Raw genomic sequence first — 27343 nt, 5'->3', positions numbered from 1 at the left:
TGGCTTTCTGCAACGACTAAAAAGGGAACACGAATGTAGCACAGACCACTGGTGCAAAAGATGGATATTCCTTATAATGCAAACCTTGTGAAGGGATGCTATTCTTCAAGGATTATCTCCTGGGCCTTTAAAACAACAGAACAATTAATTTGCAGTCTGCATCCTGTTTGTTTGTTTTTAAAACATCACAGTTCTCTCCCTCCCTCTCTTCTCCTTTTTTTAAAAAAAAAATTAAAACCAGATAAGAGAGAGAGGATTAACCAGTGGTGAAATCCAATTTTTTTTTACTACTGGTTCTGTGGGCGTGGCTTGGTGGGCGTGGCTTGGTGGGCGTGGCAGGGAAAGGATACTGCAAAATCCCCAATCAATTTACAGCGAGAGATTAATCTTGGGGCCTTGAGACTTACAAAAAGGTACCGGTATTCCTCGAATTATGACCACAAATGTTGCTGACCAGGATTTATGTTGCTAAGGGAGATATTTGCTTTCTCCTATTTGATGACTTTTCTTCCCACATTTGTTAAGTGAATCACCGCCTTTGTTAAATGAGTCACACCTGGTTCTTAAGTGACTGGCTTCCCCCATGACTTTGCTCATCAGAAGGTCACAAAAGGGGATCACGGGACCATCCCCCCTCCAGTACGTCGTAACCATCAAAAATCCGAACCAGTTGCCAAGCCTCCAAATGTAAACCACGTGACCAACGGGACACTGCAACGGTCGTAACTCTGAAAAATGGTCGTAAGTCACTGTTTTTCAGTGCTATCACTAAGCGAACTGTTATAAGTCAAGGACTGCCTGCAATCTGGAGGTGTGTGCCATATTTCCGCTTGGAATTTCACTCTCTAAGAAGAGAGAGGCTTTTGATTGGTCTCGGGTGCTTTATAAAAATTTGCCCCATTTTTTTATATCATGTGAAAACCTGAATGAGAACAACAACAACCTAAACTCCTTCCTCTTTCTAAGGAGAGAGGCAGAAAAAAAAACATTTAAAAGTTTGCAGAGATGACTAATCTCCTCTTAGACAATTTATGTGGCGTTTTGCACAGGAATTGCAAATAGCACGGCTATGGATGAAACATGTAACAGCGATACCCATTGTCATCGGGGCACTTGGTACCATGTCCAAGAATTTTATAAGATACATCAACAAATTGCAGCTTCCTGCAATAAACACCAGCAGAACTGCAAAAAACTGCGCTACTTGGAACGTCGTACATCTTAAGAAGGTACTTGGTTGATACCTAGGACGCTGGCAGCAACCCATATCAACAATTAGCACCAGTCAGTGCTATTTGTGATGTATTTTTGAATGTTCAGTTGACTGAGTTTCATTTTTAATGAATAAAGCAAATCATCATCATCATCATCATCAACAACAACAACTTGAAAAAGTCACCAGATATCAAGATTTGAGAATCGAATTGCAGAGACTCTGGCATAAACCAGTGCAGGTGGTTCCAGTGGTACTCGGTACACTGGGAGCTGTGCCTAAAGACCTAGGCAAGCACTTTTTTTTTTTTGTTTACATTTATATCCCGCCCTTCTCCGAAGACTCAGGGCGGCTTACAGTGTATAAGGCAATAGTCTCATTCTATTTGTATATTTTACAAAGTCAACTTATTGCCCCCCCAACAATCTGGGTCCTCATTTTACCTACCTTATAAAGGATGGAAGGCTGAGTCAACCTTGGGCCTGGTGGGACTAGAACCTGCAGTAATTGCAGGCTGCTGTGTTCTAATAACAGGCTTCTAACAGCCTGAGCTATTCTGGCCCTTAAAAGCAATTGGCACTGACAAGATCACCATTGGTCAGCTGCAGAAGGCCACCTTACTGGGATCTGCTTGCATAATTCGCCGATACATCACACAGTCCTAAACGCTTGGGAAGTGTTCGACTAGTGATCTGTGATACGAAATCCAGCATAGTGACCTCGTTTGCTGTGTATACTGTCATTTTGTGTAAATAAAATTCACACCTTTCTTCCTTGAGAGGCAAATATTTTCTATGTGGCCAAGGATTCCGGCTTGCAAAACATGATAGGAGTGATAGAAGAGGCTGCTCTGATTATTACTCAGCCCAGATCCAAAAGGCCTGCCTGGACTTCTAATGATTGTGACAGAATATATATATATATATATATAACCTTTCTGTATGATAGTTACATATATTGTTGTGACAAAATAAATAAATAAAATAAAAATAAAATAGAATGCAACAGGAATCAAATTTTGTGCAGCCAGCAGAGAATTGTAAAAGATACTGCGACGTTTAAGCAAACAGATATAAAACCAGATTTCCTTTCTCTTAAGTCTTTTTCAAAAGCTGGTGCATTCCTCTGACCAACCCTAATTATTCCTATCCTAGGACTCCGTTTTCACATTCGTCTAATGATTATAGAGGTTGTTGTACAGATGTGGCAAAGTTATCACCACCTGGTGGTTAAAAAGTATATAATATTTCTCAAATTGTCCAGAGATGGAAAACAATGCTGTATATTACTCCTAGCTTACTCCAGTTGGGACCTTTTAAATTTTTTTTTGATAACTTTGAGTCTCTTTTTCTGATTACATTTATGGAGGTTCTCAGTCATCCAGGTCATAGTTGTCCCAAATTGTGTTTATTCAAGAGGCAACTGGACTTACTGGTTTTTCTTTGAAGACTATTCTCTGCTCTGCTGAAGAAGCTTCTTGGATGAGAAGAGAAACGCCTTCAAAGAAAAACCAGAAAGTCCAGTTGCCTCTTGAAAAAGTAACTTTGCATCTCTTTTCCTTAGCACTACTTAAATGCACACACATGTTTAGACTGCATAAATACACCTTGGTTCTACTTTGTCCACTGTAGTCAAAGACAGCCTGATACTGATGCAATTCTCTGAATTTTATGGCTTGAGTCCTGCAAAGCTATTTCTCCCTGGTTGTGTCTACCCAACCTGACATATCCTACAAGGGAAGGATGCTTTGAGTCCTGTTCATTATGGTGTGTCATCTAATGGGACCCAGGGTGGCAACCTTTTCTGTTGCCATACAGAGGAATTATTGAGTCTGTCATCTGCACCTCCATAACTGTCTGGTTTGGTTCTGCAACCCAACAAGAAAAACACAGACTTCAGAGGATAATTCGAACTGCAGAAAAAATAATTGCTACCAACCTGCCTTCCCTTGAGGACCTGTATACTGCACGAGTCAAAAAGAGGACTGTGAAAATATTTACAGACCCCTCACATCCTGGACATAAACTGTTTCAACTCCTACCCTCAAAACGACGCTATAGAGCACTGCACACCAGAACAACTAGACACAAGAACAGTTTTTTCCCAAACGCCATCACTCTGCTAAACAAATAATTCCCTCAACACTGTCAAACTATTCACTAAGGCTGCATTACTATTACTATTAGTCTTTTCATAGTTTCTATCACCCATCTCCTCCCACTTATGACTGCATGACTGTCGCTTGTATCCTTACGATTGATATTGTTTCCTAATATGATTCGATTACTTATTTGTATCCCATGACTATCGTTAAGTGTTGTATCTTATGATTCTTGAATATATTTTATTTTTTCTTTATATACACTGAGAGCATATGCACCAAAGACAAATTCCTTGTGTATTCAATCACACTTGGCCAATAAAAGAATTCTATTCTATTCTATTCTATTCTATTCTATTCTATTCTATTCTATTCTATTCTATTCTATTCTATTCTATTCTACCTTACTCTAACTCTACTCTACTCTACTGTACTCTACTCTACTCTATATATTCTATTCTACTCTACTCTACTCTACTCTACTCTACTCTACTCTACTCTACTCTACTCTACTCTACTCTACTCTACTCTACTCTACTCTACTCTATTCTATTCTATTCTATTCTATTCTATTCTATTCTATTCTATTCTAATATCATCCCTTCAGAGATCAGACTGATCTTATTCAACCTTAATCCTGGTGCATCTTCAGATGGCTTTAAAGACCTGGGGCCTTAGATGTGTGGTTGAGTCCTTGCAAAAGGCTTTGATAGGTGGATAAATATGCCAAATCCAGTCTACACCTGTGGTGATTGTGCGACCAGCCTTAGTCATTAAAAACTGATCATTTGTAAGATTCAAAATGGATTCTTCTGACCCATCTCTGAATCCTGAACAATTATTCTTCATCAGCAGGTTCTTATCCCCATGGTATTGTTGAATGTCTGGTTTCAAGATTCGTTGAGCTCTCCATGGGATGAAACAGAGTGAGAAACGGTGCTGAGCTCCCCACAATTTATACTAAAACTGTTATCGTTTAGAGTCCCACGTTGCTCTTTCACCCAAAGACAGTTGTGCAACCTCACAGCATTGGTGAATTATTGCAGATATCCAGCATCCTTACATTCTTTTTAAAAGAGACAGTTTGATGTCAACCTATTCTCCAAAGCAGCCACTGGTGGTCCGTGAGAAAATTTTGGTGGTCCACAGAAAAATTATTTGCATTTTTTTATATTGCACTAAAGCAGGGGTCCTCAAACTACGGGCCTTGGGCCAGATAAATGCAATGAACACTTGCTGCAGAGTCTTCCCCTTTGGGGTCTTTTTGTGTGGGTCAGAGGGGGGGGCAGAAATTCTGATTCAGGGTCTACTTCAGCCTCCTGGTGCGGGACTTTGGGCGAAGGCTGGAGGGAAGCACCACTGGTGGTAAAGAGCCTTGTTCCAGTGGGACTGCATCATGGCCTGGAGTTGGCTGACCATTTCAGCCCGCTGAGCCTCCAGGCACTGGTACCTGGCCTTGCACTCCCGCAGATCTTCCTTCTGCTTGTAGTCCTCAGTGAGGTGCTTCTGCTGAGCCTCCTTCTTGGTCAGATCCAATTTGAACTGAGCTGTTTTGCCAATTCTTTCTCCTGGTGGCTGCTTAGCTCCAACAATTGCTTCCTGCTGGGGCCCTAAGGAGCCTGCGCGGGCAGGCAAGGAGTGGGTGGGAGGCGAGCAGTGAGTAGAAGCTGGAGAGGCACCCCTCGATGTGAGTGACATCAAGTTGGCCATACCCACCCAGTCACATGACCACCTAGCCACACCCACCCAGCTGGTCATTAGGCAGATCATATTCGTGGTCCACAGGATTTAAAATTATGAATTTAGTGGTCCCTGAGGTCTGAAAGGTTGGGGACCCCTGCTCCAAAGCACCCAAAGGCAGGACAAAAAGCAACAGATGGAAACTCATCAAGGAGAGAAGCAACCTGGAATTAGGGGAGAAACTTCCTAACAGTGAGAACAATTAACCAGTGGAACGACTTGCCTCCAGAAGTTGTGGATGCTCCAACACTGGAGATTTTCAAGAAGAGATTGGACAAATGGTTATGGGTCTCCTGCTTGAGCAAGGGGTTGGACTGGAAGACCTCTAAGGTCCCTTCCAACTCTTGTTAAATAAAGAGTTACTTTTTTCACATTGAGGCGCTTAGGTTCAGTCTGACAGATATTTAATCTGAATGCTAAGGCTTGTCTTAATGCAGAACCTTTATTTGGATGGGCCAAAACCCCGTGGCTTCATTAAGACACAGATATGCTTGCAGAGGTGTTTCCTTGCTTTGTAATTTCTTCTGGGGGCCATTCGCTTGAGATACCTCCCACCTTAGAAGACAGAAGCGCATGTTTGCGAATTAAGCAATGTTGCAAATGCAGCCTTGGAAATAATAATAATTGTTTGGGTTTTTTAAAAATATTTTCAATTAAATATAACCTGAGAGAGTGTAAACATTAACAGGATTCAATTTTGCTTTCTCCACTGCCAACAGAATCCCAAATGATTAGTTCAGAATTTTGCTTATTTCCCTGTTGGATACTCAAGGGTTTTGCTGGATAACAAGATGCAGAAAAATATTTGGGGGAGAGAGAGAGAGAGAGAGAGGGAGAGAAACAGAGAAACAGAGAGAGGGAGAAGGGAGAAGAGAGAGACGGGGGGGGGGAGAAAGGATAGAAAATAGGGAGAGAGGAGGGGCGGAGAAGGAGAGAGGGAGTGGGAAGAAGGAGAAAGAGAGGGAGAGAGAATGAGAGGGTGAGAGAGATTAAAAGAGGGAGAGGAAGGGAGAAACAGAGAGAGGGAGTGGGGGAGAGAAAGGATAGAAAAGAGGGAGAGTGGGAGAGAGGAGGAGAAGGAAAAGGAGAAGGAGAAGGAGAGAGGGAGCGGGGAGAAAGAGAGGTAGAGAGAATGAGAGGGTGAGAGAGATTAAAAGAAGGAGAGCAAGGGAGAAACAGAGAGAGGGAGAGAAAGAGGGGGAGAGAGGGAAAAAGGAAAGGGAGAAAGGCAGAGAGGGGGGAGAAGGAGAAGGAGTGAAGGAGAGAGGGAGGGAGGGAGGGGAGAGAGAGAGAGAGGTAGAGAAAGTTTCTAGAAAGTTTTATATATACACTAAACCACAGCTGAGAAACATTACACTTACAATTTGGCAACTCAATTTCGTGGTTGGAATATCAATCTTCCTTTATGAATCTGGATCCAGAGATGCCTTTAAAGAGCCTCGGTGGCGCAGTGCTTAGAGTGCTAGTACTGCAGGCTACTTCTGCTGGCTTGCTGGCTGGCTGCAATTTGGCAGTTCGAATCTCACCACGTTCAAGGTTGACTCAGCCTTCTGTCCTTCCGAGGTGGATAAAATGAGGACCCAGATTGGTGGGGGCAAGAGGATGACTGTGTCGTGACCAAGGCCCAAGTAGAGATTACTAAACACAATTCAGTCCTCAACAAACTTGGAATAGAATAGAATAGAATAGAATAGAATAGAATAGAATAGAATAGAATAGAATAGAATAGAATAGAATAGAATAAGAAAGTAAAGAATGGAGTGGAGTGGAGTGGAGTGGAGTGGAGTGGAGTGGAGTGGAGTGGAGTAGAGTAGAGTGGAGTAGAGTAGAGTAGAGTAGAGTAGAGTAGAGTAGAGTAGAGTAGAGTAGAGTAGAGTAGAGTAGAGTAGAGTAGAATAGAATAGAATAGAATAGAATAGAATAGAATAGAATAGAATAGAATAGAATAGAATTCTTTATTGGCCAAGTTTGATTGGACGCACAAGGAATTTGTCTTTGGTGTATATGCTCAATGTACATAAGGAGAATAATCTGTTGGCTTCCATGCGTACCCTACCACCAATACTTACAATTCTATCTTCTTCTACACTACCTTCTTCTACCCTATCATCAATATTTACAATTCTGAGTTTTTCTGCTCCATTAAAAAGGACAGCAGGGGTGGCACGTTAATAATAGCTCTAATCCAACTGAAAAATTTGCGAAGGCCATTTTCTTTAGTTTGGGTTTGATTTAACCAAGGAGTGAGAGAGAATGAGAGGCACACACCAATTGAATTTTTCGAAACAAATCTAGGAAAACAAATATAAAAAAAAGGAGATGGCAGCTGAAGCCTTGTGTCATCTATAAGGCTCAATTAGAAGGCACCACTGTCAAGCGAGGACAGATTTTCAAAATAAAATAGACCAGGAAGTCTGCTTGTTTTGACCTACCGAAAGCCAAGCAAAACAAATCAAGGGCGGTTTTATTCTTTATCCAAAGGGTTTTTTTTTCTTTCCTTGCTTGACAACAGAGTCACCCTGATGTGAACACAGGGGGGGGGGGGGAAACCTGTCATGATTACAGCTCATCATGTGCAAATACTTAAGGTGGAAATTACGATGTATGTAAGAGTAAGACAATGTTGGTCTACAATACTGATGCCTGCAAGTTGATTTAGAAGTTTACAGGCCTTTTCTGCCCAATAACTTCTCTGTGCCTGAACCAGAAGAATAGAGTAAATAGAGAATAGAGGAGAATCTGTGTATTGTACACAATCTACCCAGAATTTTGATGACTCAAAAAATGAATGAATGGATGGATGGATGGATGAATGGATGGATAGATAGATATGGTTAATATTTGCACACACTTTTTTAAAAAAAAACTTACATTGTGCTTCCACTTAGTCTAACAATGGTGAGAAGCCATTATCTCCTTTCACTTCCAACAGAGTTTTCTGAAGAGCAAAGACAATGCATGGAAAAAATCTTGATTAATTTGCTGGATTGGATTAGTTGGATTAATTTGTTGGATCAATTAGATTGGGACCTGTGATGATAATCACCAAGTTCAACAAAACCAATTGCGAGCAAAGTCAATATTTCTTCCTGTATCAATCACGCTGGAGTTTCTACCCAAGACTAAATCAACACACCACATCCAATATCCCACAATTCTATTCATCTAGGAGATTTAGTTATCTACTAGGGTGCGGATTTTAATCCATGATGTGCAAACTTTTGTCATTCTGTTTGAAAGGCAATCAGAATCCTTCATGGGACTGCAGAAATGGTCAGGACAGACCATCTCCCCAACCTCTAAAATAGAGGTGTCCAAAGTTCTCCAACATCATGGCTGGCTGAGGAATTCTGGGAGCTGAAGTCCACAAGCCTTAAAGCTGCCACGTTTGGACACCCCTGGTCTAGACCAGCAGTCTCCAACCTTGGCAACTTTAAGACTTGTGGACTTCAACTCCCAAAATACCTCAGCCAGCAAAGCTGGCTGAGGAATTCTGGGAGTTGATGCCCACAAGTCTTAAAGTTGTCAAGATTGGAGACCCCTGGTCTAGACACTAAGATATATGATTTTGAGGGAGCTTTGAAGGAACACATCAAAAGTTCCTACATATCTCCATCGAGGACACCTTCCTCATTCTTTGCCAATGTTTCTCAACCTTGGGAACTTATAAGAACCTGTGGCCTTCCACTCCCAGAATTCCATTCATCTTAAAGTCCTAAAGCAGGGGTGAAATTCACTTATCTTCCCTATCGGTTTGCAAATGTCTGTGCACCGTCGTCCACGCATGTGCAAAGCCTTCTGTGCATGCGCAGAGCTTAAAATCATCGCAAAAAAGCAACGTCATGACATCCGTGTGGGTGGGCGGAGCCTCCTGCAGCCACCGCTACTAGTTCGCCCGAGCTGGATAGAACCAGCTGAATTTCACCCCTTTCCTAAAGAAACCTCAGCAAAGAGCACTTAAAAAAACAACAGAGGTATTTGATCCAAAGAGCCCTATTGTAACTAATCGAGAATATGAACCTGGATAAAATTAAACAGAATACCCCGACGCAAAGGCACAAGAAGAAACTATTAAAGCAGACTATGACCAAGCAGCCTAGGCAGTTATCTTAATTGTCTTTTTCCTGTGAACGTTATCCCTGTAACATGAATTCTGATTAAAGGCAGCGAGACGTTCAGAGCTCCTGGTATCTCCGGCTTGCAGTTTATCAGACGAACATATCACTCCTTTGCCGGAATTAATGAAGAGCGGGAGACGGACTCTAGCACAGTTCCGTGTCATTCAGCAACCACAACCCATCTAGCACTAGCGTGGTTATTCAATGCCATTTCTCCAGGGTTGTGAGCAAGGGTTTGCACATGGGTGCCGTCTGCCAAACAGTGTCGGCTGGCGGCCCCCAGGAGTAGGGCCTTCTCTGTGGGGGCATCGACACTCTGGAACGAACTTCCCCCTGGCTTACGTCAAGTGCCTGATCTTCGGACCTTCCGTCGTGCGCTAAAAACACACCTATTTATTCAAGCGAGACTGGCATAATAGTGTTAAATTTTAATTCGGGGTTTTATTAATATTTCTAACACTTTAAAACTAAATTTTTAATTATCAGCCTTTTTGTAATTTGCTATGTTTTAAATGTTTAATTGTATATATTTCGTGTTTTATCTTTGGCTGTACACCACCCTGAGTCCTTCGGGAAAAGGGCGGTATAAAAAATTTAATAAAATAAAATAAAAAATAAATCCCTTCTGGAAATCATCACCATCATCATCATCATCATCATCATCAGGGATTTAATTTGAGACTTTTTGTTGGCCAGGCCTTCGTAATAGCTCTGCATCCAAAGATGCCTCGAGTGCATTGGGAGGGGTTAAAATTAAAGGGATTAAAATATCAGAAGAACTCTTGTGCTTTTTTGGAGAGGTAAAGGACACGGTAGCTGTATACGAAATTACAGTGTTAGGAGCCTGATACTGAGGAGTAGAAGTGGGAAATGTGTGGGGTTCTGCCTGAGTGTTTCTGGCTGTTTTCAGTGGTGGGATCCTTCTGGTTCAACAACCGGTTCGGTGATTGCATGCTTCACTGTGCGTGCGTGAGCAGTTCAACGGAAAATCACTTTCCGCGTTAGTGCTAGGGAATTAAAACAGCTGAGGGGCGGCAATCCTCTGGTGGCTCAATAGACTAATGCAGTCTGTTATTAGCAGCAGCTGCTTGCAATTACTGAAGGTTCAAGTCCCACCAGGCCCAAGGTTGACTCAGCCTTCCATCCTTTATAAGGTAGGTAAAATGAAGACCCAGATTGTTGGGGGCAATAAGTTGACTTTGTATATAATATGCAAATGGATGAAGACTATTGCTTGACATAGTGTAAGCCGCCCTGAGTCTTCAGAGAAGGGCGGGATATAAATGCAAGTAATAAAAAAAATCCATTCTGCTGCGCTAATCAGCTGCAAAGGTAAAAGTAAGTAAATTACAGGTAGGGGGCAGGCAGGCCCAGCTGATCGTCGGGGCTATCTGTTCACCCAAATCGGTCTGAACCGGTAGAATCCCACTCTTAGATGGTTTCCTATGTTGTACAACTGAACAAAATTTGCCTTTTAGTCTTTTGCTGCCTTCCAATATGGAGAAGGTTGCTGGAGTTTTGTTTTGCTTTAATTTAGGATAGCAATCCAGTTTATTCATCCCATCTTCTATCCAATCTTTCCTTCAGAATATCAAGGACATATGGGCAACATTCCCACTCCCAATTTTTCCATGAGGAAGCCCTTCCCTAGCTAAGAGTGAACCACAGTCTGGGTCTTCCAAACCTACTAGCATCTGAGGAGGCTTCCTACAATAGGCAAGGTGGTAGACGTGGTATCCTTCTGCAAGACCTAAACCTTTTGTGTGTGTGTTGGCATCTACAAGAGGACTTCTGCACATCCACCTTTTTGGCCAGTGCTCCATAGCTGTCAATGCTCCAACACAAGTCCAATGCCAACACAAGTTCAACAGCTAAACATGACACTTGCTCAATTCACCCAATGCAGAGGAAAACTCATCTTGCTGACTAGACTAGACTAGACTAGAGAAGAGAAGAGTAGAGTAGAGTTGGAAGGGACCTTGAAGGTCTTCTAGTCCAACTCCCTGCTTGTGAAGGACACCCTGTACCATTTCAGAGAAATGATTGTCCAGTCTCCTTTTGATATCTCCAGTGATGGAGGACCCACAACTTCTGAAGGCAAGCTGTTCCATTGGTCTCACCGGTAGGAAATTTCTCCTTAGTTCCAGGTTGCTTCTCTCCTGCGTTAGTTTCCATCCATTGTTTCTCATCTTGCTTTTTGGTGATTCTACCAGCAAAATGTTGTGGAAAGCAACACAAGAGAATTGTCACCTCTCTCTCTCTCTCTCTCTCTTTCTCTCTCTCCCCTGTGGAACAATTCGCTGCGAATAATGGCTGCCATGGAAGGCTCCTATTGAACATCTGGAATGAGGAACGTGTTTTCAGCTGCTTCCTTACCTTGACATTTTTCTGATAGGTAACTTGCGATCACTTCTGCAGAAGCCTTCTGCAGAAAGTGGAGGAAGCTGGCTGGAAATAATCAGAATCATGCCGAGTGCCATAGATTGGACAACATTTCTTCTGCTTTATTTAGCACAGTGCTCAGTTGCCGGAGCTCAGGCTTCCCGAATATTTACAACCTCATGCTGCTTCTTCTCACATCAGCCCCTTAAATGGTCGCCCATGCAGAGAGCTTCCACGCAGCCTTTTTTTTTTCCCCCTGAGTAAAAGATTTGCTTCCTTCAGCCATCCATCCTTTCTCTAACTGGCCAGCTGAACCTCTGTAGGCAACGGAAAGCCATAAGAAAGGCTTAACAGTTCCCTTCGGGCTTGAAAACCACACGTTTGGCCATCCAACAAATGGTTGTGTGTGCCTGTTTTGAACTTTGTGGAACCGCCACCGCGCCTGCAGACGGGCAGAAGTTAGAAATCCCTACTTTGTGAAACTTTTTTTTTTTTTTTTGCCATGCAGGCTGTAGGGTTTATCTGGTAGCTTCTGAGTTTTGTCTAAACTGGGCGAGCCCTGGAGGGTCATTCAATTGACCCGATCAGTTGGATTTTTCTTCTGAAAGCCGTCAATGACTACTTCAGCTTCAACCGCAACAATACACGAGCACACAATAGATGCAAACTTAAAGGGAACCTCTCTAAACTCGATGGCAGAAGATACGACTTCAGTAACAGAGTGGTCAATGCCTGAAACGCACTACCTGACTCTGTGGTCTCATCCCCAAACCCCCCAAAAATTTAACCTCAGAGTGTCTACTGTGGACCTCTGTTGCGATATTATGCCATATGAACCCCTTTATGAAACTGTTTATGAAATTACTTATGTGCAAATATAAGCATGAGCAAGTTTTGAGAAATTGCTTATGTGCAAAAATATCAGCATAGGTAAGTCTGGCTAATTGTTATCATGTAAGCAGAAATCTGTTTGATGCCAAGGTTACAAAGATGTTTGCCAGTAAATGTAACAACACCTATGAGATAGCCACAGAACATTCCTTCTCTGATAAGGTCAACTTCACAGAGCTTCAAAAGAAGTTTGCTCCTACACACAATTATATGAGATTTATTAGTATGTAGTCAGGATGTCTCAAGATGTATTTCTGTTTGCTGTACCACGTAGGCAAAAAGCAGAGAACAAAGAACCACTTCATGGTAAAACTCCTCCCAAGAATCATGATCTTTCTCCCAAAATCATAGGCTTGTGGATGTGCTTGCAGTCACGTGTTCACGTGTTGAATATATGCTAATATGTAACCTCCCCTGCTTACCTTTTGTAACCACCCATTTTTACCTATACACAATAAAAGAGTTTGTCTCGGGATAGCTCGGGGCTCGCTCACCCCGAGGAGAATTGGACTCTGCTTATTCATTTCTCACTCCGTCTGGCGCGGGGATTGCCCAGACCCTTTCGTGGCGAGCCCGCTGGCCGCGAGAAAAGCCACAGACCTCACCCAGTGGTGGGATTCAGCCCATTCGCACCACTTCGGGAGAACCGGTTGTTAACTTTCTGAGCAATTTGGCAAACTGGTTGTTGGAAGAAATCATTAGGGCAGAGAACCGGTTGTTAAATTACTTGAATCCCACCACTGACCGCACCCCATTCCTAAGAGATCTGTAAGGGGTACGCATAAGAGCACTAGATAATATGTATTTGACAAAATAAATAACTACAATAAAATCAATAAAAATAAATAAAAAATGCAGAACTGTTGATGATGGAGGGGCCCTTGAGTGTAAGATACAGAATGCAGAACAGTTACAGTGGGAAGAGACCTTTGGAGGTCGTCTAGTCCAACCCCTTCTCAAGCAGGAGATCCCATACCAGTTTGGACAAATGTCTGTCCAGTCTCTTTTTCAAAGCCTCCAGTAATGGAGCATCCACAACTTCTGAAAGAAATATGAACATTTCAACAATTCTACTAAGCCATGTAGGTAGGTACATTTGTATGTACGTATGAACGAATGAAGGAATGAAGGAATCAAACCATGTATTGGTAGAATCGGCTTGGATGGAATTTGGGAACATTCCAACTTTTAGCAGAAGATTAAAGTTTTATCTGGTAGCAGGACTGATCGGTGATGAAGGGGCCATTGAGTGTAAGATACAGTATAATAAGAGTTGGAAGGGACCTTGGAGGTCTTCTAGTCCAACCCCTGCCCATACCATTTCAGACAAGTGGCTGTCCAGTCTCTTTTTAAAAGCCTCCAGTGACAGCACCGGCAACTTCTAGAATAGAATAGAATAGAATTCTTTATTGGCCAAGTGTGATTGGACACACAAGGAATTTGTCTTGGTGCATAGGCTCTCAGTGTACATAAAAGAAAAGATACGTTCATCAAGAATCATAAGGTACAACACTTAATGATAGTCATAGGGTACAAATAAGCAATCATAGAATAGAATAGAATAGAATAGAATAGAATAGAATAGAATAGAATAGAATAGAATAGAATAGAACAGAACAGAACAGAACAGAACAGAACAGAACAGAACAGAATAGAATAGAATAGAATTTTATTGGCCAAGTGTGATTGGACACACAAGGAATTTGTCTTGGTGCATATGCTCTCAGTGTACATAAAAGAAAAGATACGTTCATCAAGGTACAACATTTACAACACAATTGATGGTCAATATATCAATATAAATCATAAGGATTGCCAGCAACAAGTTATAGTCATACAGTCATAAGTGGAAAGAGATTGGTGATGGGAACTATGAGGCGATTAATAGTAGTGCAGATTCAGTAAATAGTCTGACAGTGTTGATGGAATTATTTGTTTAGCAGAGTGATGGCCTTCGGGAAAAAACTGTTCTTGTGTCTAGTTGTTCTGGTGTGCAGTGCTCTGTAGCGTCATTTTGAGGGTAGGAGTTGAAACAGTTTATGTCCAGGATGCGAGGGATCTGCAAATATTTTCACGTCCCTCTTCTTGATTCGTGCAGTATACAGGTCCTCAATGGAAGGCAGGTTGGTAGCAATTATTTTTTCTGCAGTTCTAATTATCCTCTGAAGTCTGTGTCTTTCTTGTTGGGTTGCAGAACCGAACCAGACAGTTATAGAGGTGCAAATGACAGACTCAATAATTCCTCTGTAGAATTGGATCAGCAGCTCCTTGGGCAGTTTGAGCTTACTGAGTTGTCACAGAAAGAACATTCTTTGTTGTCCTTTTTTAATGATGTTTTTGATGTTAGCTGTCCATTTGAGATCTGAAGGCAAGATGGGCTTGGCAAGGGGTTGGAAGGTGTAGGAGATCTTAAGTCTGGAAACCAGTGTGGGAGGTTGAGAATATCCCAGGAAAAGAGGCAAGAGAACATGGATTTGTCCTGATACAACTCAAATCTTCGTTCAGCTGGAGGGGAAAAAAATCACTTTCTCTTTTCCTGAACTCTAGAAAGCACCAACACCAGGGTTATTTCCTTCCAAAGTTTGCAAACTTTCCCAGAGAAGCAAAACCACCTGGATTAAGAAGACTTTGGGTTACTCCTGGGATCTTCCTGCTGTTGTGTTTTTCACCAAAGGGCACTTGTAAATTTGCACCAAAGTGCAAATGAATTACTGGCAACATGCATTGAAACCAATAGGTTAATTTTTTATCAGATATCTATCTATCTATCTATCTATCTATCTATCTATCTATCTATCTATCTATCTATCTATCTATCTATCTATCTATCTATCTATCTATCTATCTATCTATCTATCTATCTATCTATCTATCTATCTATCTATCTATCTACCTACCTACCTACCTACCTACCTACCTATCTATCTATCTATCTATCTATCTATCTATCTATCTATCTATCTATCTATCTATCTATCTATCTACTCTCTCTCTAATCTATCTTCTCTCTCTCATCTATCTCCTCTCTCATTCTCTCTCTCTCTCTCTCTCTCTCACTCTATCTATCTATCTATCTATCTATCTATTCATCTATCTATCTATCTATCTATCTATCTATCTATCTTCTCTCTCTCATCTATCTGCTCTCTCATTATCTAGCTACCTACCTACCTACCTACCTACCTACCTACCTACCTATCTCTATATTATCTAATCTCTTTCTCTCTCCCTCCCTCCCTCCCTTCCTCCCTCCCTCCCTCTCTCTCTCTCCCTCTCTCTCTCACACACACACAGCCCCCCCCCACACAGAGTTGCCAGAATAAAGAGGTTTTTGGAACACGGAATCTTAAAGAAACATTGCCTCACTTTTGAGAAGGCATGTATATTCTCAATTTCTCCCTTGCCTGGATTAAATATAGATTTACATATTGGATCCTTCCATTACCTGCGCTTGTTTATTGTCCTTTCTTGGGGAAACTCTGGAAAACTTGGGGGGAGAGATCCTTATGCCAAGGAGAGCTAATGGGGGAATGAGAATAAAAGAGCTTCTTAATGAGCTCATTGTAGTTTGCACTAAAGAAGAAGAAAAATAGGAAACACCATTAGAGGGGGAAAAAATAGTTCTGCGGTTGCTCTTAAAATACCCACTTTTGGAACCACAGGGCAGCTGTTCACCAGATAGCAGGCGCAGAGGGGGGAAAAAACTTACCTTGAATGGAGAGAGCCTTCCTTCTTCAAAAAGGAAAGGAGAGAAGATTTGAACCTTCAGGGAAAAGGAAAACAAAACCAAAATGAAAGAAAGGAGTAAGTTGTCCAGGCATTGGATTTTCCTGCTTGGGGGTTGCTGCAACCGGGGGTTAATTTTTGGCGGGTGGTGGAGGGAGGAGGGAAGGGGGAGGTTCCTCTTTGCCTTCTCCGCCTCTCACTCTCCCCTTAATTCCACTTTCCTTCCCCCCCCCCTTTTCTTCCCCTGCCAGGCAGATGCCACCATGCAAGGACCCAGAAGATTCACAATCCGAAAATATGAACCCTGGGGAAAGACCGGGATTAGTCACCTAGGTCAGTCACTCTTTTCCCATCTGGAATAACTGCACATTTGAACCCTTTCCTTTCCTTTCCTTTCCTTTCCTTTCCTTTCCTTTCCCTGTTTTTTTCTTCTTTCCTTTTTCCTTTGCTTCCCTTCTCTATTTTCTTCCCTTCTTTCTTTTCTCCTTTCCTTTCCTTTCCTTTCCTTTCCCTGTTTTTTTCTTCTTTCCTTTTTCCTTTGCTTCCCTTCTCTATTTCCTTCCATTCTTTCTTTTCTCCTTTTCTTTCGTTTCCTTTCCTTCCCTTCCCTTCCCTTCCCTTCCCTTCCCTTCCCTTTCCTTCTCTATTTCCTTTCCTTCTTTCTTTTCTCCTCTCCTCTCCTCTCCTCTCCTCTCCTCTCCTCTCCTCTCCTCTCTTCCCTTCCCCTTCCCTTCCCTATTTCCTTTCCTTCTTTTCTATCTTCTTTTTCTCCTTTCCTTTCCTCTCCTATTTCCTTTCCTTCTTTCTTTCTTTTTCCTTCCCTCCCCTCCCCTTCCGTTTCCCCACGTCCCTTCTTCTTGCTGCCCTGTCCATCTCCAAAACGACCCGCCAGACTTCCCAACGGCTCCCCCAAGGTGGCTAGGCTTAATCCAGCTGCTGGGTGGTTTTTGTCGGCGCTCCCTCCTCTCCCGCTTCTGCTTGCTTTAATCTGCTATTTCGCAAGAAACTCAAAATACGAGAACCTGCGAGGCTACAGCGACGCCCGCATCCGGCCTGGGACTGCTGCGCGGAAGGGGAACGGCTAAACCGGGAGGCGCGGGGACGCGTGTCGGGTGTTTCCAAGCCTCTCCAAACAACCCCACCGACTCTTTTGTGCGCGCCCGGAGGAAATAAGAAACTGCGTTTCGGGCTGGCTGGGTGTGTGTGTGTGGGAAGGGGGGAGACCCAGCATGACCCCGGCAAGGAAAGCTGCAAGTTTGAGCGGAGGGGAGCTTCTGCCACGGCGCCTTGCGGAAGCGCAAAGCAGGCGCGCGAGCCGGAGCATCTCTCCGCCCGCTTCGGCCGTGTGAACCTGGAGCCAAGCGCTGGAGCATCCCTCGCGGGGACGCGCTGCCGGCCGGCGCGCGCGTGCCAGAGCGCGGGAGGTGGTGGTGGTAGCGGAGGAGGAGGAGGAGGAGGAGCGCATGCGTGTCGCCCGGGGCCACTGCGCGGGTCGTGTGAACGCGCGGTCTTCCTTGCCTGCGCGGGCCGGGGAACTGGTAAGTAGCTTAGCCTGGCACCGTCACCTACTTACCCCCCCCCCACACGTCTCTCTCTCCCCCCTCCTCCCGCTTCTAGTCCGCGGAGGAGGATGCTGCCAGGTTCGGCGCGGAGAGCGGTAATTCAAGCTCCCGGGGATGCGTGTCTAGAAGGCAAGAGCATCCGGACAACGGCTTTGCGCAGGGCTTCCCGGGATTGGCGACGGGGATGGGGCGGGGGTGTGGGGAAGGACAGGGGAAAGGGAGGGGGCGCTCCCCCGGCTGGGCTGCACCGGTGTGCTCTGGCTCGGCTGCGGGAGTGGGTGGGTGGGTGGGTGGGGGGCGCGTGTGCCTGAGTGTGAGCGAGTGTGCCAAGGAGGAGCAAGCGAGCGAGGCGGCACAAGTTCCTTGCACGCTAAGGGGGCACCCCAGAAACTGCGGGCCGGGAAGAGGGAGGGAGGGAGGGAGAAAGGGAAGGAAGGAGGAAGGCTCGGGGCGGGGGCGGAGTGGGGAGATTTTTGCAAGAAGCGTCGATTTGGGGAACTGTCCTGCCAAGTGAAAGAGGTGAGGCTCCGAGGCTGGAGGGGTGGGGGAGAGGGAGGAGGAGGAAGGATAAGAGGGGGGCTGCGATTCGCTCCTGCGGGGAGATCTGCAAGCTTTGCGGGAGGGAGCGTGCGTGGGATGAATCCCTCCTTGGCCGATGGGTCTCCCTCCCCCCCTCCCCTTTTTCTCTGGAGATCCACGTGAAAAGGAGATGCGGGGGTTTTTTGGGGAGGGGGGCGACTCGGATGTCTCCTCCTCCTCCTCCTTCCTCCTTCGGCTTTGCTACAAAAGGCTCCGGCCGATGCTCCCCGGTGGGCCGGCTCACGAAGGAAGGAAGGAAGGAAGGAAGGAAGGAAGGAAGGAAGGAAGGAAGGAAGGAAGGAAGGAAGGAAGGAAGGAAGGAAGGAGAAGGGATAGAAGGAGGGAGGGAGGAGGAGAGAAGGAAGGAAGGAAGGAAGGAAGGAAGGAAGGAGAAGGGATAGAAGGGAGGAGGAGGAGGAGAGAAGGAAGGAAGGAAGGAAGGAAGGAAGGAAGGAAGGAAGGAAGGAAGGAAGGAAGGAAGGAAGGAAGGAAGGAAGGAAAACACGACAGAAACTCCCATTCCACCCCGCGCTCTCCGTTTCCACTGCTCTCCCCCCACCCTCGGGAATTGTGCCCCCCCCCCTCCGCCGCCGCCGGAACCTGGCGATCCGGGCACAGCGAGGCTGCGGCATCAGCGGTGAAGCACTGCGGTGGAGGCCACCCGCGCCCCCCCCCCATCCTCCCCCCCACCCACATCGCCCCGCATCTCCCCGGGTTGAGGTAGGGAGAAGCCAGCGGAGCGGCCTTCGGGGGGGGGGGCTTGGAGGGTGGGTGGGCTGTGGGGCTGACAGTGCGGAGATCCCTTCTCATCCCGGCTCTCCCCGTCCTGGATTCTCTTCTCCCAGTTGCAAAGCAGTTGTGTCTGGAGAGCAACCTTGCTCTTCTTCTCTCTCTCTCTCTCTCTCTCTCCTGGTCGATGTTCACCCGTCGCCCTCTTGTTGGCCAGCAAGGACCATTCTCCATCTCTCTCTCTGCTTTCCAGGCTGATTTCCAAATCCTTCCTTCCTTCTCTCCCTCCTCCTTCTCCCTTTCCTTCCTTCTCTCCTTCCTCCTTCCTTCCTTCCTTCCTTCCCTCCACTTTCCTCCTTCCTCTCCTTCCTTCCTTCTCTCCCTCTTCCTTCCCCCTTTCTCTCCTTTATCCTTCCTTCCTTCCTTCCCTCCCTCCTCTTTCCCCCTTCCTTCCTTCCTTCCTTCCTTCTCTCCCTCCTCCTTCCCCCTTTCCTTCCTTCCTTCTCTCCCTCCTCTTTCCTCCTTCCTTCCTTCCTTCCTTCCTTCTTTTCTTCCTCTTTTCTCCTTCCTCTCCTTCCTTCCTTCTCTCCCTCTTCCTTCCCCCTTTCTCTCCTTTTTTCCTTCCTTCCTTCCTTCCCTCCCTCCTTTCCCCCTTCCTTCCTTCCTTCCTTCCTTCTCTCCCTCCTCCTTCCCCCTTTCCTTCCTTCCTTCTCTCCCTCCTCCTTCCCCCTTTCCTTCCTTCCTTCCCTCCCTCCTCTTTCCTCCTTCCTTCCTTCCTTCCTTCCTTCCTTCCTTCCTTCCTTCCTTCCTCTTTCCTCCTTCCTCTCCTTCCTTCCTTCTCTCCCTCTTCCTTCCCCCTTTCTCTCCTTTTTTCCTTCCTTCCTTCCCTCCCTCTTCTTTCCCCCTTCCTTCCTTCCTTCCTTCTCTCCCTCCTCCTTCCTCTTTTCTCTCCTTCCTTCCTTCTCTCTCTCCTCCTTCCTCCATTCTCTCCTTCCTTCCCTCCTTCCTTCCTTCCTTCCTTCCTTCCTTCCTTCCTTCCTTCCTTCCTTCCTTCCTTCCTTCCTCTCCACTTTCCATCCCGTCTTCATCCTTTCCCCCACACGTACATCGCTTTGACCTTTACTCCTGCCTCTGGGTTCTTTGTACCCCCTCTGCTAGTTTCTTCTTTGGGGTCCACCAAGCTCCAACCTCATGGGGTTTTTTTGCCCCTTCTGGTCGCCCTTATTCCGTCTGTCTTTCTTCTGAGCCACATGGACACTTCTCCTGAACCTTCCTCCAAACTCTCCTTGGCCTTCCCTTTTGAGTCCACTCTTCCCTCTTATTTTATCCCTCTTTGTATCCTTTCCTACACCACCCTCCCTTATAAATGTTATTTTTTTTATTATTTTATTCTTGGACATTGTTGTTATTTTCCCTCAAGATTCCTATTGTTCTTATTCATAGATTCTCCTTTAGACTTGCACATAAGGCATCTCCTTTTCTTCTCTAACCCTCTCTCCCACTTTCTCTCTTTCCTCCTCTCTCTTTTGCTCTCTCTGTCTCTCTCTCTCTTTCCCTCCCTCCCTCTCTTTCCTTCTTTCTCTCTTTCCTCCCCTCTCTTTTGCTCCCTCTCCTTCCCTCCCTCCCTCTCTTTCCTTCTCTCTTTTTTGCTCTCTCTTTCTCTCTCTCTCTCCCTCCCTATCTTTCCTTCTTGCTCCCTCCCTCCTTCTCCTTCTCTTTCTCTCTTTCCTTCTCTGTCTGTCACGCTCTCTCTTAATGACCAGCATCAGAAATATTCTAATTTGATTTTTGGCCCTCAATGGGTTGGAAAAGCTTATTAGGTCACAGGCAAAAAATGTGCAACTTAAGGGCAGCCTTTTTTTTCCCTTTCTTGTAAATGGAGGTGGATAAGGGCCGTCTGTCTTTGGATCCCAATTATGTAAGATGTACATGGAAAAAAGTTTCGAGACAGTTTCAATGACATCACTTGAAGGAGTTATGACTTCATGTTCTCCCTGCCGACATGGGCCTCCTTTTTTCAGATTTGGGATTGCCTTGCGGTTCTGATCCATGGATTCTCCCCACTCCCTTAAAATGATGAATGCTGCCATTGAAACGGGGATCTATTTTTTTTCCAGACTGCAGCATTTTTTTTTTACTCTCCTCCCCCTCGATATTGAAGAGTATCAGGCGTACATCAACGGCTGGCCTTGAACTCCCGAATCGATCGAATCGATCGATGTATTTATAAGTCATCCCTGTGGCTCCTGCATGTTCAACCTCTATCCTGCACCTTCCTCTCCTCTTCAAGTGGGATTCTCTCTTTCTGTCTCTCCCTCTCCCCCTCTCTCTTGACTTTGGGATGGATTGTGTGTTGCTTCCAAGGACGTGATCAAAATCTTTCAGGGTCCATGCAAAAAAACGGAAGACCGCTTTGGAATGCTAAGCATACCTTGGAAAGGAGAGAAAAATTATGGGGGGGGGGGGAAGGATAAATGCCATTTTAGAGGGGAAGGTTTGTAATGTTTTTCGGCTTTGCATGCCCTCCCCAAAGCAGAGGCTTTCCATGGGGGGGAGGGGGGTTGTGCCTTACACATGTGTCAGAGGGAGAAAGAGAGAGGGGGGAGAGAGAGAAGGGAGGGAGAGAGAGAGAGATGGAGAGAGAAAGAGAGAAAGAGAGAGGGGGGGAGAGAGAGAGACACAGAGAGAGAAAAAATGTGCCACGAGAAGGAGAGATGGAGAAACCCCAAGAACAAAGGAGGGAAAGAAGAAGACAAAATGGAGAGATTTCCAATTGCAAATGCAGAGTTCATCTATTCCTTATAGATGAATCGCTCTACCCCCCCCCTCCCACTTCTCGTCAATTGGCAGACGGCAGTTTCCATGTGTGCATAATACTAAAATAATGTTGAATTATTGAATGATGGAAAAAACCCCTCCCCTCGGGTCTTATATGATGACTCCAATTGTAGAGATTACCTAACCCTGTCATAGAATAGAAGAAGGGATCTTAGAGGTCTTCTAGTCCAACCCACTGCTTGGGCAGGAAACCCTACACTACTTCAGACAAATGGTTATCCAACATCTTCTTAAAAACTTTCAGTGTTGGAGCATTCACAACATCTGGAGGCAAGTTGTTCCATTGATTAATTGTTCTCACTGTCAGGAAATTCCTCCTTAGTTCTAGGTTGAATCTCTCCTTTATTAGTTTCCACCCATTGCTTCTTGTCCTGCCCTCAGGTGCTTTGAAGAATAGCTTGACTCCCTCTTCTTTGGGGCAGCCCCTGAGATATTGGAAGACTGCTATCATGTCTCCCCTAGTCCTTCTTTTCATTAAACTAGACATACCGAGTTCCTGCAACCGTTCTTCATATGTTTTAGCCTCCAGTCTCCGGCATGAATAACCTTATTGTTGTCTTAATTGTCTTCTCAGTTATTCCTTCCACTCCATCACTTCAGTCCCTAAAACCTATGTTCTTTTGTGTCTTCTTCTTCTTCTTTTTAGACTATCCATCTTTGTTCAGGAACAGTAGGTTTGATCGCTGATCTGAGAAAAATGCTCCTCTGGCTTTTTCTGGTGTTGTCCAGCCCAGCTTCTTCTACGGATCCAGAAACGGACGCCACGGTGGAAATTTGCAATGTTTGTTCCTGCGTGTCGGTGGAAAACGTCCTTTATGTCAACTGTGAAAAGGTGGCCATCTACAGACCCAACCAGCTAAAGCCCCCTTGGTCTAATTTCTACCACCTCAACTTTCAGAATAACCTGCTGATTATCCTGTATCCAAACACATTCCTTAATTTTAGCCATGCGGTGTCTCTGCAGCTGGGAAATAATAAGCTGCAGAACATTGAAGGAGGAGCATTTATGGGTCTCAGCGCATTAAAACAATTGCACTTGAACAACAATGAATTAAAATTTCTTCGGGCTGACACTTTCCTTGGCATTGAGAACTTGGAGTATCTCCAAGCGGACTACAATTTAATCAAATATATCGAGCGGGGAGCCTTTAATAAACTTCACAAGCTCAAAGTCCTCATTCTTAATGACAACCTGATTTCTCTGCTACCTGATAATATTTTCCGGTTTGCTTCTCTGACCCACTTGGATATTCGGGGCAACCGCATCCAGAAACTGCCCTACATTGGCGTCCTGGAGCACATCGGACGCATTGTGGAATTGCAGCTGGAGGACAACCCGTGGAATTGCACCTGTGACCTCCTGCCTTTGAAGGCCTGGCTGGAGAACATGCCCTACAACATCTACATCGGAGAAGCCATTTGCGAGACCCCCAGCGATCTCTATGGGAGGCTTTTGAAAGAGACCAACAAACAAGAACTCTGCTCCATGGGGACGGGGAGCGATTTCGATGTCCGAATCCTGCCCCCTTCCCAGCTGGAGCCCGGCTTCAGCACCCCCAATGGTCACACTACCCAAACCACGATGCACCGGTTGGTTACCAGACCTCCCAAAACGACCAACCCTTCTAAAATCTCTGGGATTGTAGCCGGGAAACCTTTCTCCAGCCGCAATCTCAGTCAAATCGTATCTTTCCAGACCCGGGTACCCCCTCTGACCCCTTGCCCATATCCCTGCGTTTGCAAAACCCACCCTTCAGACTTGGGATTAAGCATCAATTGCCAAGAGAAGAACATCCGTTCCCTGGCTGAGCTCGTCCCTAAGCCTCTGAACGCCAAGAAGTTGCATGTTAATGGCAATTACATCAAGAATGTGGAGGTGTCTGACTTTGTCGAGTTTGAAGGGCTGGATTTACTCCATCTGGGCAGCAATCAGATTGTGGCCATCCAAGGAGAAGTTTTCCACAACCTGACCAATTTACGGAGGTTGTATCTGAACGGCAATCAGATTGAGCGGCTGAGTCCTGAGATGTTTGCCGGGCTGCACAACCTTCAGTACCTCTACTTGGAATACAATGTCATTAAAGAGATTTTAGCCGGCACCTTTGACCTGATGCCCAACCTTCAACTCCTCTACTTAAACAACAACTTGCTGAGAAGTTTGCCGGCCTACATTTTTGCCCGGGCACCGCTCGCTCGGCTGAATCTACGCAACAACCATTTCATGTACTTGCCTGTGAGCGGCGTGCTAGACCACCTGAAAACCCTGACCCAAATCGACCTGGAAGGGAACCCCTGGGACTGCACCTGCGACTTGGTGGCCCTGAAGCTGTGGCTGGAAAAACTCAACGACGGCATTGTGGTGAAGGAGTTAAAGTGTGAGACCCCTGTGCAGTTTGCCAACATTGAATTGAAGTCTCTCAAAAACGAGATCCTGTGTCCCAAACTCCTCAAGTCGTCTTTCTTCACCAGCCCGGCGCCGGTCCTGACCTTCACAACTCCTTTGGGCCCGGTCCGCAGCCCTCCTGGAGGTCCAGTCCCTCTTTCCATCCTCATCTTGAGCATCTTGGTGGTCCTGATTTTGACGGTCTTCGTGGCTTTCTGCCTTCTGGTTTTTGTTCTCCGTCGTAACAAGAAGCCCTCCTCCAAACACGAAGGTCTTGGCAACCCCGAATGCAGTTCGATGCAGCTCCAATTACGGAAGCACGATCACGCGGCCCAGAAAAAGGACACCTTGGGGGCCGAAGCCTTCATCCCCCAAACTATCGAGCACATGAGCAAAAGACATTCGTGCGGCTTAAAAGAAGTCGAGACGGGTTTCATGTTTGCCGAACCGGTGAGCCAGAAAGTCATTTTGAGAAACAACAGTGAGAAAGAGAAAGAGTTGCTACACACGGATATCCGAAAAAGACTGAGTACCATCGACGAACTGGATGAATTGTTACCAGGGCGGGATTCTAATGTCTTCATTCAGAATTTTCTGGAAAACAAAAAGGAATACAACAGTATAGGGATCAGTGGCTTTGAGATACGCTATCCGGAGAAACAGCCGGACCGAAAAAACAAATCTCTAATAGGAGGAAATCATAGTAAAATAGTGGTAGAACAAAGGAAAAGCGAATATTTTGAGCTGAAAGCGAAACTTCAGGGCTCCCCGGATTATCTACAAGTCCTCGAAGAGCAAACGGCTTTGAATAAAATCTAGGCCGTGCAATCTGATTTCCTACAGAGGACTTCTATTTAACGATGCAAAGTGCCTTTTGTTGACTTTTCGTTTCCAAATATGATACTCTCCCAATAGGCATAGAGGCAGGTGATCCAGGGGTGTGTGTGTGTGTGCGTGTGTGTGATAAAATTATAGCTCCAAATAGATTTTATTTCTTAAAAACTCTGCCTGGTGGGGAAACGGCAGGGAAACCTGCAAAGATTCTATTGCCAAGGTATCGCTTTATACACATATTACACTGAATTTAACCTCAAGAGGAATATATATTTTCTACCCTAACTGCAAAACTTTCGTCTCCTTGTGATTTGTTTAAACAAATGCACAAGAAGAAGGAGGAGGAGGAAAGAGAGAGAGAGAGAGAGAGAGAGAGAGAGAAACTAATGACAGAAAGAGAGAGGAAAGGGGAAGGAGAAGAAGTTGTGCTGGTAAATTCCACACGGATTAAAATTGCTAAAGGAACTGAAACCGGTTTCAACCCCCTATAAAAAGTGGTGGATTTCGCGATCGCAAGCGGTTTAAAGAAACTACAAAAAGCATGCAAATGAAAGAACCTTCCATAGTTACGTGTAAAATTGGTTACCTTTACAACCTGCATCTTGAAAACACTGGATTTATAATGTTAAAAATTGTGCAGAAATCTTCTTTTTTTTTTTTAAATATATAGGGGAAAAAAACCCCGTTCATTGCATCCATAACAAAAGCAATTCTGACCATCTGATTTACATGCCATAAATCTGCATAAAATTGATTCAGACGAAACCCAAGTGGCAACGAGGACTGGAAGAAAAAACAAAAACAAATACTTGACGTTTAAGACAAACCAACACCCACCCATGGTGAAACTCCTGTCAACCCCACAAAGGTTGTCCAAAATTTTCAAAAAATTTGCTTACTGTGTGAGCGTCTCAGAAATTATTTTTGTAATATAATTCATATTTATGAAGTACTTTGTATACTAAATAGGGGGAGGGAAAATTATGTACTCCTCATAATGTATTTAAATATGCCTGATTTGTTTTCCTGGTCACAATGGTGCATTAATCATTCAATATAATTTAAATACAAAAAACAAAAAAGAGAGAACCAATATACCAAACAGAAACTATTGATGAAATGTATAGATTTATTTGAGAGTTAATGTGATCAGGTCTTAAGAATAATAATGATGATGAAGATGATAATAATAAAATTATGTTCTGTACTACTCTTGTGAAAACAACACAGGGTCTTATTTAGATTTGGGGCACCCATTCCTGGGTCTTGTAAGTTAATTTTGCCTGCCCTGTTTTGTTTTGTTTTTTTATTAGTAATGTTGAGATTTTAGGGCTTTTGGAAGGTTTTTCCAGTTTTGAGGGGTTTCTTTGGATGTGATCTGAGCTGTTGGAGTCACTAATGGGAGAGGTTAATGGTGTGTAGAGACATTTCTGATTTTTGTTGTGGTGCCTTTGATTGTGTTTCAGCTAGAGGCAACCAAGTGGCTTATCTTTTTTCAAACCCAGAAAATCATCAAACCAGAAGGGCTGCCAAGATCATAATCATAAATTCTTTCTGCTGTCTGGTCCATAATAGATCTTCATTCTTCTCTACCTGTGTGCCCTTTGAAGATGCTGTATTCAGATGTTGTGGTTAGTTCCTAGGTTTTTTTTTTTTTTTTAAGGATTTGGCCCCCTCTGGAGGAAGAAATTTAGAGCTGTGGTTTTTAGTGATTTTATTTTTATTTATTTATATTTTATTTTTATTTTTTTCCGTCAAGCATGTATTTTATGACAGATGCAAATGTAAACATAATTATAAATACATGTAAAAGGGACGGAAGGCACGCTGGTGCGCTTATGCATGCCCCTCCCCCCTTTATGGACTTCTTAGGAATGGGGTGAGGTCAACAGTAGAGGTCTAAGGTTAAAGTTTTGGGGATTTGGGGTAGAAACCACAGAGTCAGGCAGTGCATTCCAAGCATTGACCACTCTGTTGCTGAAGTCGTATTTTCTGCAGTCTAGTTTGGATCGGTTTACCATGAGTTTGTATCTATTGTGTGTTCTTGTATTGTTTTGGTTGAAGCTGAAGTATTCATTGGCTGGTAGGACATTGTAGCAGATGATTTTATGTACTATGCTTTGGTCAGACCGAAGACGACGAAGTTCTAAGTTGTCTAAGCCCAAAATTTCAAGTCTGGTGGCATAAGGTATTTTGTTGCGAGCAGAGGAGTGGAGGACTCTTCTTGTGAAATATCTATGGACTTGT

The 27343-nt window shown here is 44.6% G+C and overlaps 2 protein-coding genes across 3 annotated transcripts in view; one reads left to right on the top strand and one right to left on the bottom strand.

Annotated features, from left to right (window-relative positions):
* The window catches only part of LOC131183883 (uncharacterized), a 28995-nt gene extending 11451 nt beyond the window's left edge, over positions 1-17544 (bottom strand). Inside the window, exons 1-2 of the mRNA XM_058154631.1 lie at positions 17194-17544; positions 16155-16208 (exon numbers count right to left, since the gene is read on the bottom strand). Coding sequence (XP_058010614.1) covers positions 16155-16208; positions 17194-17544 — 405 coding nt within the window. The remainder of the gene's footprint in view (positions 1-16154; positions 16209-17193) is intronic.
* Positions 15902-26250, top strand: SLITRK4 (SLIT and NTRK like family member 4). Of its 2 annotated transcripts, none has more exons than XM_058154569.1 (2): positions 15902-16504; positions 22526-26250. In XM_058154569.1, exon 2 carries the CDS (start codon positions 22577-22579, stop codon positions 25079-25081), a length of 2505 nt encoding a protein of 834 aa, XP_058010552.1. In that variant the 5' UTR covers positions 15902-16504; positions 22526-22576; the 3' UTR covers positions 25082-26250. The 2 variants fall into 2 exon arrangements, with proteins under 2 accessions (XP_058010552.1, XP_058010551.1); XM_058154568.1 differs by lacking the exon at positions 15902-16504 and adding an exon at positions 17248-17709.
* Positions 26251-27343: the final 1093 nt, after the last annotated feature.

Source organism: Ahaetulla prasina, chromosome 11, assembly GCF_028640845.1.
Source record: "Ahaetulla prasina isolate Xishuangbanna chromosome 11, ASM2864084v1, whole genome shotgun sequence".
Classification (NCBI taxonomy): Eukaryota; Metazoa; Chordata; class Lepidosauria; order Squamata; family Colubridae; genus Ahaetulla; species Ahaetulla prasina.
The sequence above is the reverse complement of the archived record's forward strand: the minus strand, read 5'-3'. Positions and strand labels throughout refer to the sequence as shown.